This window comes from Mustelus asterias, chromosome 12 (assembly GCF_964213995.1).
Source record: "Mustelus asterias chromosome 12, sMusAst1.hap1.1, whole genome shotgun sequence".
Taxonomy (NCBI): domain Eukaryota; kingdom Metazoa; phylum Chordata; class Chondrichthyes; order Carcharhiniformes; family Triakidae; genus Mustelus; species Mustelus asterias.
The window spans coordinates 81194260-81207741 of NC_135812.1; the positions used below are offsets into that span (position 1 = coordinate 81194260).

The window sequence follows — 13482 nt, forward strand, 5'->3', positions numbered from 1 at the left end:
AGACATAAACAAGTATCTTAGTGTGACATAATTTCTGCTTGGTTCTAGGATCTTTGTGGCTGGGATTGGATTCTTCACCCTCTGTTTTATAATGACCTCCTTTGGTGGACAGTTTTCGGGCAAGAGAGTGGGAGACTCGCCTTTTGGCATTCGACAATTAGGCATCAAGTCTGAAGGTAAATGCAGATTTGTGTGAAGTGCCATTATAGGTTAATTTATTCAATTGTATCCATTTCTGATAAAGTTCAAAGATACTGGGCACCAACTAGTCTGTAAATTTGTGTGAAGCCAGAGTCATCAAAAGCTAAAAAATGCTTTGGTATTTGTCACGGACCTTTTATTTCTAATTGCAAACCATATGATAACATTTTTAGGCTGGTGTCTCACATGTCAAGTAGTATTGAGTTGCACTGATCCCATTGCATTGATGTGCACCCAATCCACTCTGCATCAATGTGGAAGCAACTGCATAATTGCTCTCAAATATCCATCCGTCAATTATTTGTCTTAATGATTGATACGAGCTGCCTAATTTTTCAGTAAACTGATCCAATATCTTTAGACGTGGAAACCATTTCAGTCCTGGTATTGGGATGCATGGACTAATCAATGGGCTTCATGGCATTAATGCCCAGATGAATCTGACCACAGTAGTTGATGGTTTGACCTAGAGTTGTGCATACACCTCTGCTGAAACTCTATTTTTGCAGTTAAAAATTGTTTTCAATTACAGCCAGTTGTAACTGTGAATATTTTTCAAATATACGATCTTCTAAAAAAGTTTTGTTTGTCAAAGTTTACCACTGATATTTTAGATGCTGGGTGCTGGCCTATGAAGATATATATGTAATGCTCCTTGACAACACAATGAATTATGCAGAGGTTTGAGAAATGCTGTTCACAATGTTTGAGAAACCAACCCCTTTTCCATTTTATCTGTTTCCAATGTCATTGCAATGGGCCATCCCATTTTCCCAGATCGCTTTTGCTGTTCTATGCAAAGCATATTTGGTCTTACCATCATTATATTTCACTGTCTGAAAGGAGGTAATTAAGCCCCAGAAGAAAATCAAAGCACCAATATTATTAAGAACTTATAGCAATGTTTCAAAACGTTAATCTAACCTTCGGACACAAATGATGGTTGCAAGCTAGATTACGAAGCTATTTGATTACTTAATGGGATATCTTCCTTCGACTAACTAAGAGTATTTAGTTTTTTTTTCTGTGTTACCAGTAAAACCAGGAAATCAGAAGCTCGAGATTAAGCTTGACTGGTATAAGCTGTGCCAGTGACAATAATTGTTGGGGAATTTCCTTTTATGCAATCAAATGTTGAAGCATCAAAATTATTATGCAAGATCTAAAGGGTAATTTATTTGAATTCTCCAAAATAATAATTTTTAAGCAGTAGGAATATTTTTCTAAAATCATGAGGATTTGTACCAATCTGTATCATTAAATGTCATGCACATCCTGTAGGAACAATTTACTTCCTGATGCACTTTCCATTTTCAGGACATTTCCCATCCTGCTATTTCCTCATATCTGTCTATCTGTTAATCACAGAAATATAAGGGGTGATTCTCCCAGCCCATTACGCTGTTCTAGCAGCACAGCGAGCTGGGAGACATTAGTGGAGGCCATTTAGCTCCCCGCTGGGAGCCACAGTCTCCGCGCGTCTCCAGCCATCGGATTTGAATCCCATTAGTGGGCCTGGGACAGATGTCTCTGGGCCCGCGAGCCTCTCCCACTCCCCCATCAGGAATGTTTCACTCCAGCAGGGTTTATAACAGCTCCCCACTAATGGGGAGCTGGCGGCCCAACCCCGTTGGAGTGAAGGAGGCCATGGAGGCCCCCCAAGAGGTCAAGGGTAAGGGGGGATGTCCCGGGAATTGCCAGCCTGACAGTGCCAGTCTGGCACCCTGGCAATGATGTGGAGATGCCGGCGTTGGACTGGGGTGAACACAGTAAGAGTTTTAACAATACCAGGTTAAAGTCCAACAGGTTTATTTGGTAGCAAATACCATTAGCTTTCGGAGCGCTGCCCCTTCGTCAGATGGAGTGGAAATGTGCTCTCAAACAGGGCACAGAGACACAAAAATCAAGTTACGGAATACTGATTAGAATGCGAATCCCTACAACCAGCCAGATCTTAAAGATACAGACAATGTGGGTGGAGGGAGCATTAAGCACAGGTTAAAGAGATGTGTATTGTCTCCAGACAGGACAGTCTGCAAGTCCAGGAGGCAAGCTGTGGGGGTTACTGATAATGTGACATAAATCCAACATCCCAGTTTAGGCCATCCTCATGTGTGCGGAACTTGGCTATCAGTTTCTGCTCAGCGACTCTGCGCTGTCGTGTGTCGTGAAGGCCGCCTTGGAGAACGCTTGCCTGAAGATCAGAGGCAGAATGCCTGTGACTGCTGAAGTGCTCCCCCACAGGAAGAGAACAGTCTTGCCTGGTGATTGTCGAGCGGTGTTCATTCATCCGTTGTCGGAGCGTCTGCCATGCCTCGGGACATCCTTTCCTGCAGCGTATCAGGTAGACAACGTTGGCCGAGCTGCAAGAGTAGGTACCGTGTACCTGGTAGATGGTGTTTTCACGTGAGATTATGGCATCTGTGTCGATGATCCGGCACGTCTTGCAGAGGTTGCTGTGGCAGGGTTGTGGGGGGGGTGTCGTGGTCACTGTTCTCCTGAAGGCTGGGTAGTTGGCTGCGGACAGTGGTCTGTTTGAGGTTGTGCGGTTGTTTGAAGGCAAGAAGTGGGGGTGTGGGGATGGCTTGGCGAGATGTCCATCTTCATCAATGACATGTTGAAGGCTCCGGAGGAGATGCCGTAGCTTCTCCGCTCCGGGGAAGTACTGGACGACGAAGGGTACTCTGTCCACCGTGTCTCGTGTTTGTCTTCTGAGGAGGTCGGTGCGGTTTTTCACTGTGGCGCGTCGGAACTGTTGATCGATGAGTCGAGTGCCATATCCTGTAAATATCTTAGTCAGCTCCATGCCGATTTCTGGCACGGAGCTGATGACACCTGAAATCCAACGGCTGGAGACGCACGGAGACTGTGGCTCCCAGCGGGGAGCCTGCTAAACGGCCTCCACTAATGTCTCCTGGCTGGCTGCGCTGCTCGAACAGCACAATGGACTGGGAGAATCGCCCCCTATATTTCTGTGATTAGCAGATAGACAGATATGAGGAAATAGCAGGATGGGAAATGTCCTGAAAATTGAAAGTGCATCAGGAAATAAGTTGTTCCTACAGGAGGTGCATGACATTTAATGTTACAGATTGGAACAAATCCTCATGATCAGGGGGGATCAGAGGGGCAGCAATGTGGGGTCGTGGGGCTGGCCAGTGATCGAGCTGGCCAGCGATCGGGAGGCCAGCAGTGTGGGGCGACTGCGCATGTGCTGATCTCCACTATGACAGATCGGCAAGTGCGAAGTGGCCCGCTCAGCGCTATGCTGAAAATCCCACTAAATAAACCAACGGGATTTACTCCAGTTTTTACCCGAACTCGGCATTTAGAATGTTTTTGGAGAATCCTGGCCATAGCTATTATTTGCAATTATTTGCACTTGCCTTTAGCTGAGTTCCCCCAGCATTAGTCCAAAGTAGTTGGTATCTTGTTGTTGTTCTTCATGTGCCATACTCTAGAGAGTTGTGAAATTGGATCTCGCACTCAAAGTAAAATCTTGCCACCTTGTCCATTCCTGAACCCTTCTGTCTTGTATGTCTGTACACTTCTCTCTATTCTTATTTCAAGCTTTTATGTCTTGTCACTTGAACTCCCCTGGCATCAGTGCCCTTGTCTTCTCTAAGAAAAGAGTAATGGTCTGGTTGTGACCAGGAAACTGGTTTATGCTCTTTATCAGAGAATCATAGAATGAAACAGCTCTGGGGAGCAGCACCAGTCATACCTAACACTAGATTACTTGCATGCCAATAGCAGGAGCAGGTAAGAGATCCCACAACCAATGAATCAGATCTAATCCTGCCACATCCAATCATGAATGGTGATGGACAATTAAACAATTAACAGGAGGCGAAAACGTCACAAATATCCCTATCTTCAATGATGTGGGAACCCTACACATTAGTGCAAAGGACTAGGTTTCAGCCAGATGTGCCAAGTAGGTGATCCATCCCAGCCTCCACCTGAGGTCCAAAACATCACAAGTGTCATTCTATAGCCAATTCGATTCATTCATGTGCTCTCAAGGAACAGCTGAAGGCACTAATGGGCCCTGCCAACATTCTGGAAATAGCACTGAAAACCTGTGCTCCAGAAATTGCTGCATCCCCACTCAAGCTTTTCCAGTACAGATACAACACTGGTATCTGCACAACAACGTGGAAAATTGCCCAGGTATGTCCTGTCCACAAGTTCGATGCTGGCCAAATACCATTCTTTCAGTCTATTCTCGATTATCAACAAAAGTTAGTAATAGGAATGTTTGCTGATGATTGCACAATGTTCCGCACCTTTCCCAACTCCTCAGATACTGAAGCAATCTGTACACAGATGTTGCAAGATCTGGGCAACAATTAGGCTTGGGCTGATAAGTGGCAGGTAAAATTCACAAGTGCCAGGCAATGACCGCCTCCAACAAGGGAGAATCCCAACCGTTTCCCCTTGACATTCGATGGCATTACCATTACTGAATCCCTTACTATCAACATTCTGAGGGTTACAGGTGACCTGCAAGGTTGCGATAACAGCACTTGTCCTGCTCTGTTTCTGGGAGCTCAAAGCTCTGTGTTGCAGTGAATATAAGGCTTTAATCCGGCCAAAGATTTATATCACTGCTATACATGCTGCTGTATTTCATAGCCTAAAGCTGAAAAATGCATGCAAAAATATTTCAGTAAAATAGCTTTTACATAGTGATTGCGCTTTTTGTCATCAATGCCTACTCTGAAAGAACTAAGAGATAATTCAGTTTCAAACCAATCCCATCGGTAAATGTATACTCCCTGTGCTTTGAAGAATATTTTTGCTTGCTCAGATATCTGGGAAAATTAGTAGTATGTCCAATAATTGATCGGTGAAATATTATTGCTTTACTGTTTTCGGTTTTAGTTTACTGTGTTTTTTTCACATACTTGTAATGACTTCAATGAGACCCACAATGTGGACCTCTTCGAATACAAGCTTCCTGATTAAGTAATTAATAGCTTTAAAGTTTTAAGTTTATTCATCATTGTCACAAGTAGGCTTATATTAACACTGCAATGAAGTTATTGTGAAAATCCCCTAGTCGCCACATTCCGGCACCTGTTTGGGTACACTGAGGGAGAGTTTAGCATGACCAATGCACCTAACCAGCACGTCTTTCAGACCATGGGAGGAAACCGGAGCACCCGGAGGAAACCCACACACACACACAGGGAAAATGTGCTGACTCCGCACAGACAGTGACCCAAGCCGGAATTGAACCCAGGTCCCTGGTGCTGTGTGGCAGCAGTGCTAACCACTGTGCCACGCTTGTTCAATCAGGGAGCCCTGCCTGTGTATATAATGTGGAGTGTCAGGGTTGCTGGCACGCTGTGTGAAGAAGTGCCTGTCAGAGTGTTGCTGAATGTGTAAATAAATCTAAGTTTGGTGAGGGGACACCAGGCTCGGAGGAGTTATTTCAATGTTCACATATGATGGCAGAATTTCACTGGTTTTAAGAGTATTATTTAAAATTCGGAAGATATTCAACAGAAAAAAAGCTCTGTCCTTTTAAATTTTCCCAGCAGCCTTCCACCTCTTGCAAAACACTGCAGTATTATTTTCCATCACCTTCTGCAACTTTCATGAGTTCTCAGCTACGGACACATGCTGGATGGAATGCACACTATAATGCACCAATATAATGCTAGGCTGCACTTAATCTGCTATACAAAGTAGTCAGCTCACAAGCCCACTGATTTAGCATGATTTTTAGAAAGTCAGCTCCATCAAAGAGCTGAGAAACATTTACATTGATGTTTGGGAGGTCTTCAAAACCTGTTCACTATGCATTCAGACTGAGGCTCTTGTTGCATTGTGTGGTTGGGAGCTAGACGGGGGTTTCGGGGATTGTCTATTCCCCCAAAGTATGTAGCTCCAGTCTGTAGTTCCCGAAAACCATTACTGTCTATTTGCAGCAGGTATTTACACATTTGGACCACCTGCATGAGGTTGGAAATTCTCCTCCTTCCAGACTTCTCTTACTTCTCAGTCATGTCATGAAGCCATAGAGTTATTGAGCAAGGTCATTGGCCACCTGTGTTGGGTCAGAAATGTCTTTGGACAGCAGAAACTGTGACTCAGCAACCGCCTTCAGGATAACATCTCCTCATCCCGAATGAGGAGGGGGGCTGGAAAATGTGCCCCAAAAATAAGTGCCTCACACTCTCTTTGATGGGGAACTGCACCATCTACAGTGACCACGGAAAGTCTCTAATTCAGAAATGTAATTTTCAACAGTCTGTCAGCAACTACATCCTTCCATGGAATGCTACCCTCAGTGCAATCCCATTTGCCAAAAAATGAATCCAGAATCTCATTAATTTCAGAGTAGTCCATATTATTGAGGTTTCACATTGATTAGACACCACCTCAAAAGCATCTGGCCCCATCCTGGTAAGGAAAACATTTACGTTATCCTTGTCTCTTATTTTGTTTGTTTTCAGCAAAATGGGAAACATTTGTTTATAGTTATATTGCACCTGTCCTCTTTGCTGGGGTTGAATTCCCCTGCTGTCTCCAAATGTTTGGTGCCATTTTTTTCAATTGCATACTGTGCTGACTCAGTGTGTACTTAAATAACATTCACATACATAGAAAAATCTTTCAATTTGCTCAAGATTCCTCAAAATCAACTTTCAGAATTCCAACAATGTCTCACAATGCTCTTCAGTCCCTACTTTCTCAAATGAAACAAAAGATAATATTCCACCCCAGCCCCACCATGATCTTTTTGTTGTGTACTGCACTATGGGAAAATCTTATCATGTGGATTCAAAGCAGGCAGCCATTTTTGAACTAACTTTATTTACATCTCCCCAACAGAATGAAGAGAGGGCAGAAGAGGGGGAGTTAAACAAAACATTCAACTCTTGCAATATATAGCAGAATGCTTCTTGTTTACACTGATTCACACAAGTTGCAATGTCTCCTGATCTTTCAATACCTTAAAGTCTAAGGGGGGTGAGCTTACCGTCTCGCCCCACTGGCAAATGGGCAGGGTGAGCTGGTAAGATCGCGAGAGAGCTGAGAAATCGGAATCTTCTCGCGATCTTACCAGAACCGGATATCCAGCAAGGTCAGTCTCGTGCCCAAAATGGAGGGGGAGGGGGAGGGGGGTGGCTGATAGGCCATGAAGGCCGGCCGGCTATAAATAGCAGAGGCAGTGACGGAGCACAGGAACCTGCACCAGTGCAATTGCACCCTCTGCTGCTATCAGCCGACTTTTGGGCGATTTAGGCCCCGTCCACTCCCACTGCTGGCAGATTTTAGGTTTTGCCTCTTTTTTTTGACTAAAGTGGCAATGAACACAGCAATGAAGTTACTGTGAAAATCTCTAGTCACCATACTCCGCCACCCGTTTAGGTACACAGCGGGAGAATTTAGCATAGCCAATGCACCTAACCAGCACGTCTTTTTACCATGGGAGGAAACCAGAGTAGCTGGAAGAAACCCACGCAGGCACAGGGAGAACATGTAGACTCCGCGCAGACAGTGGCCCAAGCCGGGAATCGAACATAGGTCCCTGGTGGTGCTGTGAGGCAGCAGTGCTAACCACTGTGCCATCATGCTGCCCCAAGTCAGGTAAGATTCAATTTTTAAGTCGCCCAAAAACAAATGATGCAAATTTCTCCTGTTTTCATGCTTGTTTGCCACTGAGAATTTTTTTGGTAAGCTTGTCCTCATAGTGTTATAGCACAAAAAGAGGCCCTTCAGTCCATCATGTCTGTGCTGACCATCAAGTACCTATCTATTCTAATTCTATTTTCCAGCATTTGATCCATAACCTTATGCTATGGCATTTCAAGTGCTCATCTAAATGCTTCTTAAACGTTGTGAGACTTCCTGCCTCTACCATCCTTTCAGGTAGTGAGTTCCAGATTCACACCACCGTCTGGGTGAAAAGGTTTTTCCTCAATCCCACTTAAGCCTTGCTTACCTGCAGCTGAATCATTCTTGGGATCTTTGTCTTTCATTTAATCTGCTGGAACCAAACCCTTCCTGAACTCTGTTTTTGTTCCACCCCACAGATCAGGCTGGTTGCCTCCCCTGAGCCTGTTTTTTTTAATTGGAGGATTGCTGTTTATATCTTAGCTATTTTAAATTGGCTGGAACTGCAACTAGCACGTAAGGAAGGCAAGGTGACGAGCTTTCTAATCATGCATCTCATTTCCAGTTTATTAGGGCAGGATACAAATCCTCCTGGACTCTGTCTTATCCATGCCCATAGCTGAATCACCTTTCTTCTCCCTTTAGCCAAGTTTTCTCCCTTGCTGTTCTTATATTCCTCCCACACTCTGAGTTCCCTCTTCAGGCCTGCAAAACAATAAGCAGCACCTAAAGGAACAAAAGGAAAAGCGAGGAGCTGACACTCACTATTCTGGGCTAATTATCGACACAAGAGCAGGCCTAGTTCCAGCATTCACCTTTTCATAGCTAGAGTCAGTTTATATTCTGTCCTTTGATCTTCCAGTTGCAGATGTCTGGCACTGATAGGTTGCGGGAGAAATTGAAAGGCGGCTATCCACAGCGTTGATAGCATCAGACTGAAAATTGTTATAATAAAGAGAAATGTTGCAATGGTAACATTTCCTTTTATATTTGCCTTTTAATGATAATCTAAATTAAATTTGCATTAAGAAAATTTACATTAATAACTGATTCCATGACGCTAAGCTCCAGGAGTGGCTCTTTGCTCAGTCTGTGCATTGCATGAAAACGAGCAAGTGTGCACGAGCCTCATTATAGCCCTTAAATTTATGTAAATATATTTAAATATGTACCACATTCAATTCCCTGTCTTTTCCCATAGGCATATTCTTGGCGTGCTGCTTGCCTTTTTAAAACAAACATTGGGTGCTTCCTGGTTTTATTGAAGAGTGCCCATTCTTTAAGCTGGAGCAGACTGGTTTTCGGAAGAATATTATTAGCTGCTGTTTCTGTGTTAAAATCTGCTGCTTCTGCATTATTGCTTTTGCAATTTTCTTTCCCTCTGCTGCCACTTTGAAATTCGAGACTCTTTTCGAACAGATTTACAGCCATAACATTTGCTGCTGCTCTCACCAGCTTTCTCCCCCTTGGCTATAGCTACAATGCTCAGAATTGGCATCACATTGGGCCTTGGCAACGTTTCTCATTGATTTGAGTGATTGAGGCAGATGATGCACTTGTGTCACAAGTTTAAAGTTTTTAAGTTTATTTATTAGTATCACAAGTAGGCTTACATAAACACTGCAATGAAGTTACTGTGGAAATCCCCCAGATGTCACACTCCGGCGCTTGTTCAGATACACTGAGGGAGAATTTAGCATGGCCAATGCACCTAACCAGCAAATTTTTTGGACTGTGGGAGGAAACTGGAGCACACAGTGGAAACCCACGCAGACATGGGGAAAACGTGCAGACTCCACACAGACCCAAGCCGGGCATCAAACGTAGGTCCCTGGTGCTGTGAGGCAGGAGTGCTAACCATTGTGCCACCATGTATTAGACACCCGCTCAGATGCAGCATGGAAATCACACATCGATTCAGATATACTTAGTTAATGATGTGTGTGAGAAGATCAGCATGACTTCAGGCCAATATCTGAGCAGATCCATCTTCACCACCTCTCCTTCATGAAAAATTCTGTGGCATAGTTGCACCATCAGTTGGAACTTGTCCTGGTGACATGGTCTTGCAGAGTTCTGCCTGACACACCTACCTGCCAATAATGTAGGCTAAACTCTCTCAACTTGTTACAGCACAGAGCCTTGTTACCTGCAGCAAAGATAACTGCAGGGAACTTGTAACGTTGGGCTGAATACCAATAAGTAGGCAAAATCCCTACTTCCCTCATTGTTTAGCCATTGTGGGTGGCACGGTGGCACAGTGGTTAGCACTGCTGCCTCACAGCATCAGGCACCCGGGTTCAAATCCCGGCTTGGGTCCTTGTCTGTGTAGAGTTTGCACATTCTCTCTGTGTCTGCGTGGGTTTCCTCCCACAGTCCAAAAACGTGCGGGTTAGTTTGAATGGCCATGCTAAATTGCTCCTTTCGCGTTAGGGGGATGTCGGGGGGATTTGCAGGGTAAATGTGTGGTGTTGCGGGAGTGGGGCCCAGATAGGATTGTTGTCGGTGCAAGCTCAATGGGCCGAATGGTCTCCTTCTCCTTCTGATCACCTGTGGGAATTCTATGATTCTATTCTATGACTCATTCCTGGTCAGTAACAACAACAATATTTAAAATGGTTTATGCATTGATCAAGACATTTTCTACATTTCTCAGAGTAGTAGGGTAGCATTTTCAATGTTACTGTGCTGATAGATTTCCCAGAATACAGGGGCACTAATGGCTTTCATGTCCAGCCTGAGGCCCTTGACCAGTGTGAATGTGAAAATAGTTTACATATTTGAAGAGTGAAGCCAGAAAGTGATGAAGAGTTCTGAGCAGCTGTACTTCTTAATCAATATATAAATAGATAATATATAAGCCATAGGGACGTACTTAAGACCTGATGGAAACTTGAAGTATGTGCTTAAGGTGTCACATGGTCTGACAGATGGAGTAAGATGTTAAATTGATCATTCATAGTTTAAAAAAAAACATGGATCTGCCTGCTGCAGCTGGACTGTTATTGACAATGTGGGTGGACTGAGGGGAGTGAAGCTGAATGTGCTAGTCCACCTGCAACTTGACTTGGCTTTGTAGGTGATACAAAGCAAGTACCGGTAACAGAATTAATAGATGATGCTATAATGCTGAGGCAGGGCAGACAAACAGCATAACGGAAGGAGACCTACATATAAGATTGATCCTGAAAACGACCCTTAAGCATCAACAAGGCAACAATAATATTGCAGTTGAGCAAAAGATATAAATAGGTTATTAATTCCAACTATCCAGTACTTAATTTTTTTAATAACTCCTTTGTACAACGCAATCGTACATTGGGAAAGGCAAGAGACTGTTTTGTCTAATGAGTAGATTCTGTATTTTCTCCATACTCTAGCTCACCACCACCTTCTCAAGGGCAACTAGGGATGGGCAATAAATGCTGGTCAGTCAGTGACGCCCATGTCCCATGAATGAATAAAAAAAACTATACAAGTTAATGTCTGTCTTTATTTTAAGTGCCTGGATTAAGTTTGCATTTATGATCTTGTGGAGCACTGCATTGTGAAGAAGAGCTGAACTTTAGGGTGGGCTTCATGACCCTGACTCTGGGCTGCAACGTGGGTGCGAGGCTCACACTTGTTGGCAGAGGGACCAGCTGGGGATTTTACTGCAGACAGCCTCCTAATTGGCTGCGTGTGGGCCCACCGTCCAATTAAGGATGGTGGGTGGCCTCTTGATGTTGCTGGCCCAATCAGAGAGCCAGCAGCATTTCAACTTCAACAACCCCATCTGGAAAGGTAGGTGCTGCTGAGGCAGGGAGTGTTGGGTGGGGGGGCTTGAACTGGCCTAGTTCAACTTCGATGATTTGGCCCCCGAGGTTCCACACTCTTCGACTGGAAGAAAGACATCCTCAATTTGCTGTCTTCAATTTTCTTCAATGCTTCAGTTGGATCACCCCATTGTTTTTAGCTCTGTGGAATATAGTCCAACTTTTTCTCATCTACTCGATTTGACCAGATTCTTTCATCAAGGCTGGTATATTTTTCTGAATTTACGCCACCTGATCTGATCAGCCCTTTGTATAATTACAGCAATATTTCTTTATTTTTAAATTCAATGTGTGGGATTTTCCAGCCTTGCTCCCCCCGAAACCAGAAAATCCTGCCCGAGGTAACAGACTTTTCCATGGTCCATCCCTCGCCCGCACCAATTCCCGTGGTGGGCGGTTTGGGAAAATTCACCCCTATATTTCTTATTCTGAAGCTCAGCATCCCATTGGCCTTTTGATCTTTTTTTGCACCTACAATTTAACCTTTATTTATCCACTTCTCTAAATTCTTTTATTCATTGATTACCCTCCCGATTGGGTTTGTACAGCCTGGAATAATAAAAAGGGGGTTTAATTTCCTTGCCTGTGGTCTTGGATCCCCAACATAACTGGCAGAATTCATAGAATCATAGGATCCTTACAGTGCAGAAAGGCACCATCTGGCCCATCGAGTCTGCACCTACTCTCCCAAAAGTGCATCCCACCCAAGTCCACCCCTGCACTCCATCCCTGTAACCCCGCACATTTACCTATCTACCTAGCTTAGGTCACTAGGGGGCAATTTAGCATGGCCAATACACCTAACCTGCACATCTTTGGACTGTGGGAGGAAACCGGAATACTCGGAGGAAACCCATGCAGACACGTGCATGTGCAAACTCCACACAGTCACCCAATTGCCCAGAAAATTACTTGAGACCCAAATCTGCAAGGTTCCAACTTCAGGGGAAATGCTCCTCTGCTGTGCAAAGGAAAATAGTTGACTCCTCAAAAGGCTATATTTTAAAAATTTTAATGTTGAAAGAATTGGACACTTCGATATACTGGTCTACTATGCTTATGATCTAGTTTCTAAGCTTGGGAACAATGGGAACTAGAGGTAAACTATCAGTGTGATTGCTTTTGCAATTGGCAGCGAACAGGCTGCGAGTGTTCGTGTGGTACAGGGGTAGCATCCTTGCCTCTGAGCCAAAAGATCTGTGTTTGAGTCCCTCTCCAGGGCTGGATGGTCACGGAAAGTGCATTTATAATGTGGCCAAACAGGTTGATTATCAACCTATTAATCCTTCCAATACACCTATGACAGGCGGTAAGAGTGGGAGAGTCTCCTGGTCAGCCAGAACCAGCAGAATGCAATGGTAAACCATTGCAGTTCCTTGCCAAGCATTACCATGGACAAGCACACGGAAGTTATGGTCATCAATGTTGTCTTATGGCATGGTACCTGGAGAGGGAGGGATTAAGCTTCCTTCCAGTTTATTAATTGAAACTCTGGTTATCATTCCAGCAATGGTGACCCGTCCAGGTGATGCTGTTGGGACTGAGAAGCTGCTAGCCCTTCCATTTTCTAACTAGTCTTGGGATTGGGATCTCATCCATTTAAGGACTGGCCTCCTATGGCAAGCACGAAAAGACAGGTCAGGGCTTCCAAAACCAGCTGAGATGGGGTGCCCCCAACTTTTTAGCTGGGTGGACAGAGCCTCAATTGGCTGGTAAAACCTTAGGTGTTGCTTAATTCATAGGAAGCTCAGGTTCACTTGTGATTTGTTGGCTATTTGTTTGGTAGACTGACAACTATATAAAGAAGCTCAAATTGCAACACTACCCATCAAGG

At 44.3% G+C, this 13482-nt stretch overlaps 1 protein-coding gene across 1 annotated transcript in view; it reads left to right on the forward strand.

Moving 5' to 3' along the window:
- Positions 1-13482, forward strand: part of mgat5b (alpha-1,6-mannosylglycoprotein 6-beta-N-acetylglucosaminyltransferase B) — a 911118-nt gene that overhangs the window by 2733 nt on the left and 894903 nt on the right. The window contains 1 exon segment of the mRNA XM_078225993.1: positions 49-176. Coding sequence (XP_078082119.1) covers positions 49-176 — 128 coding nt within the window.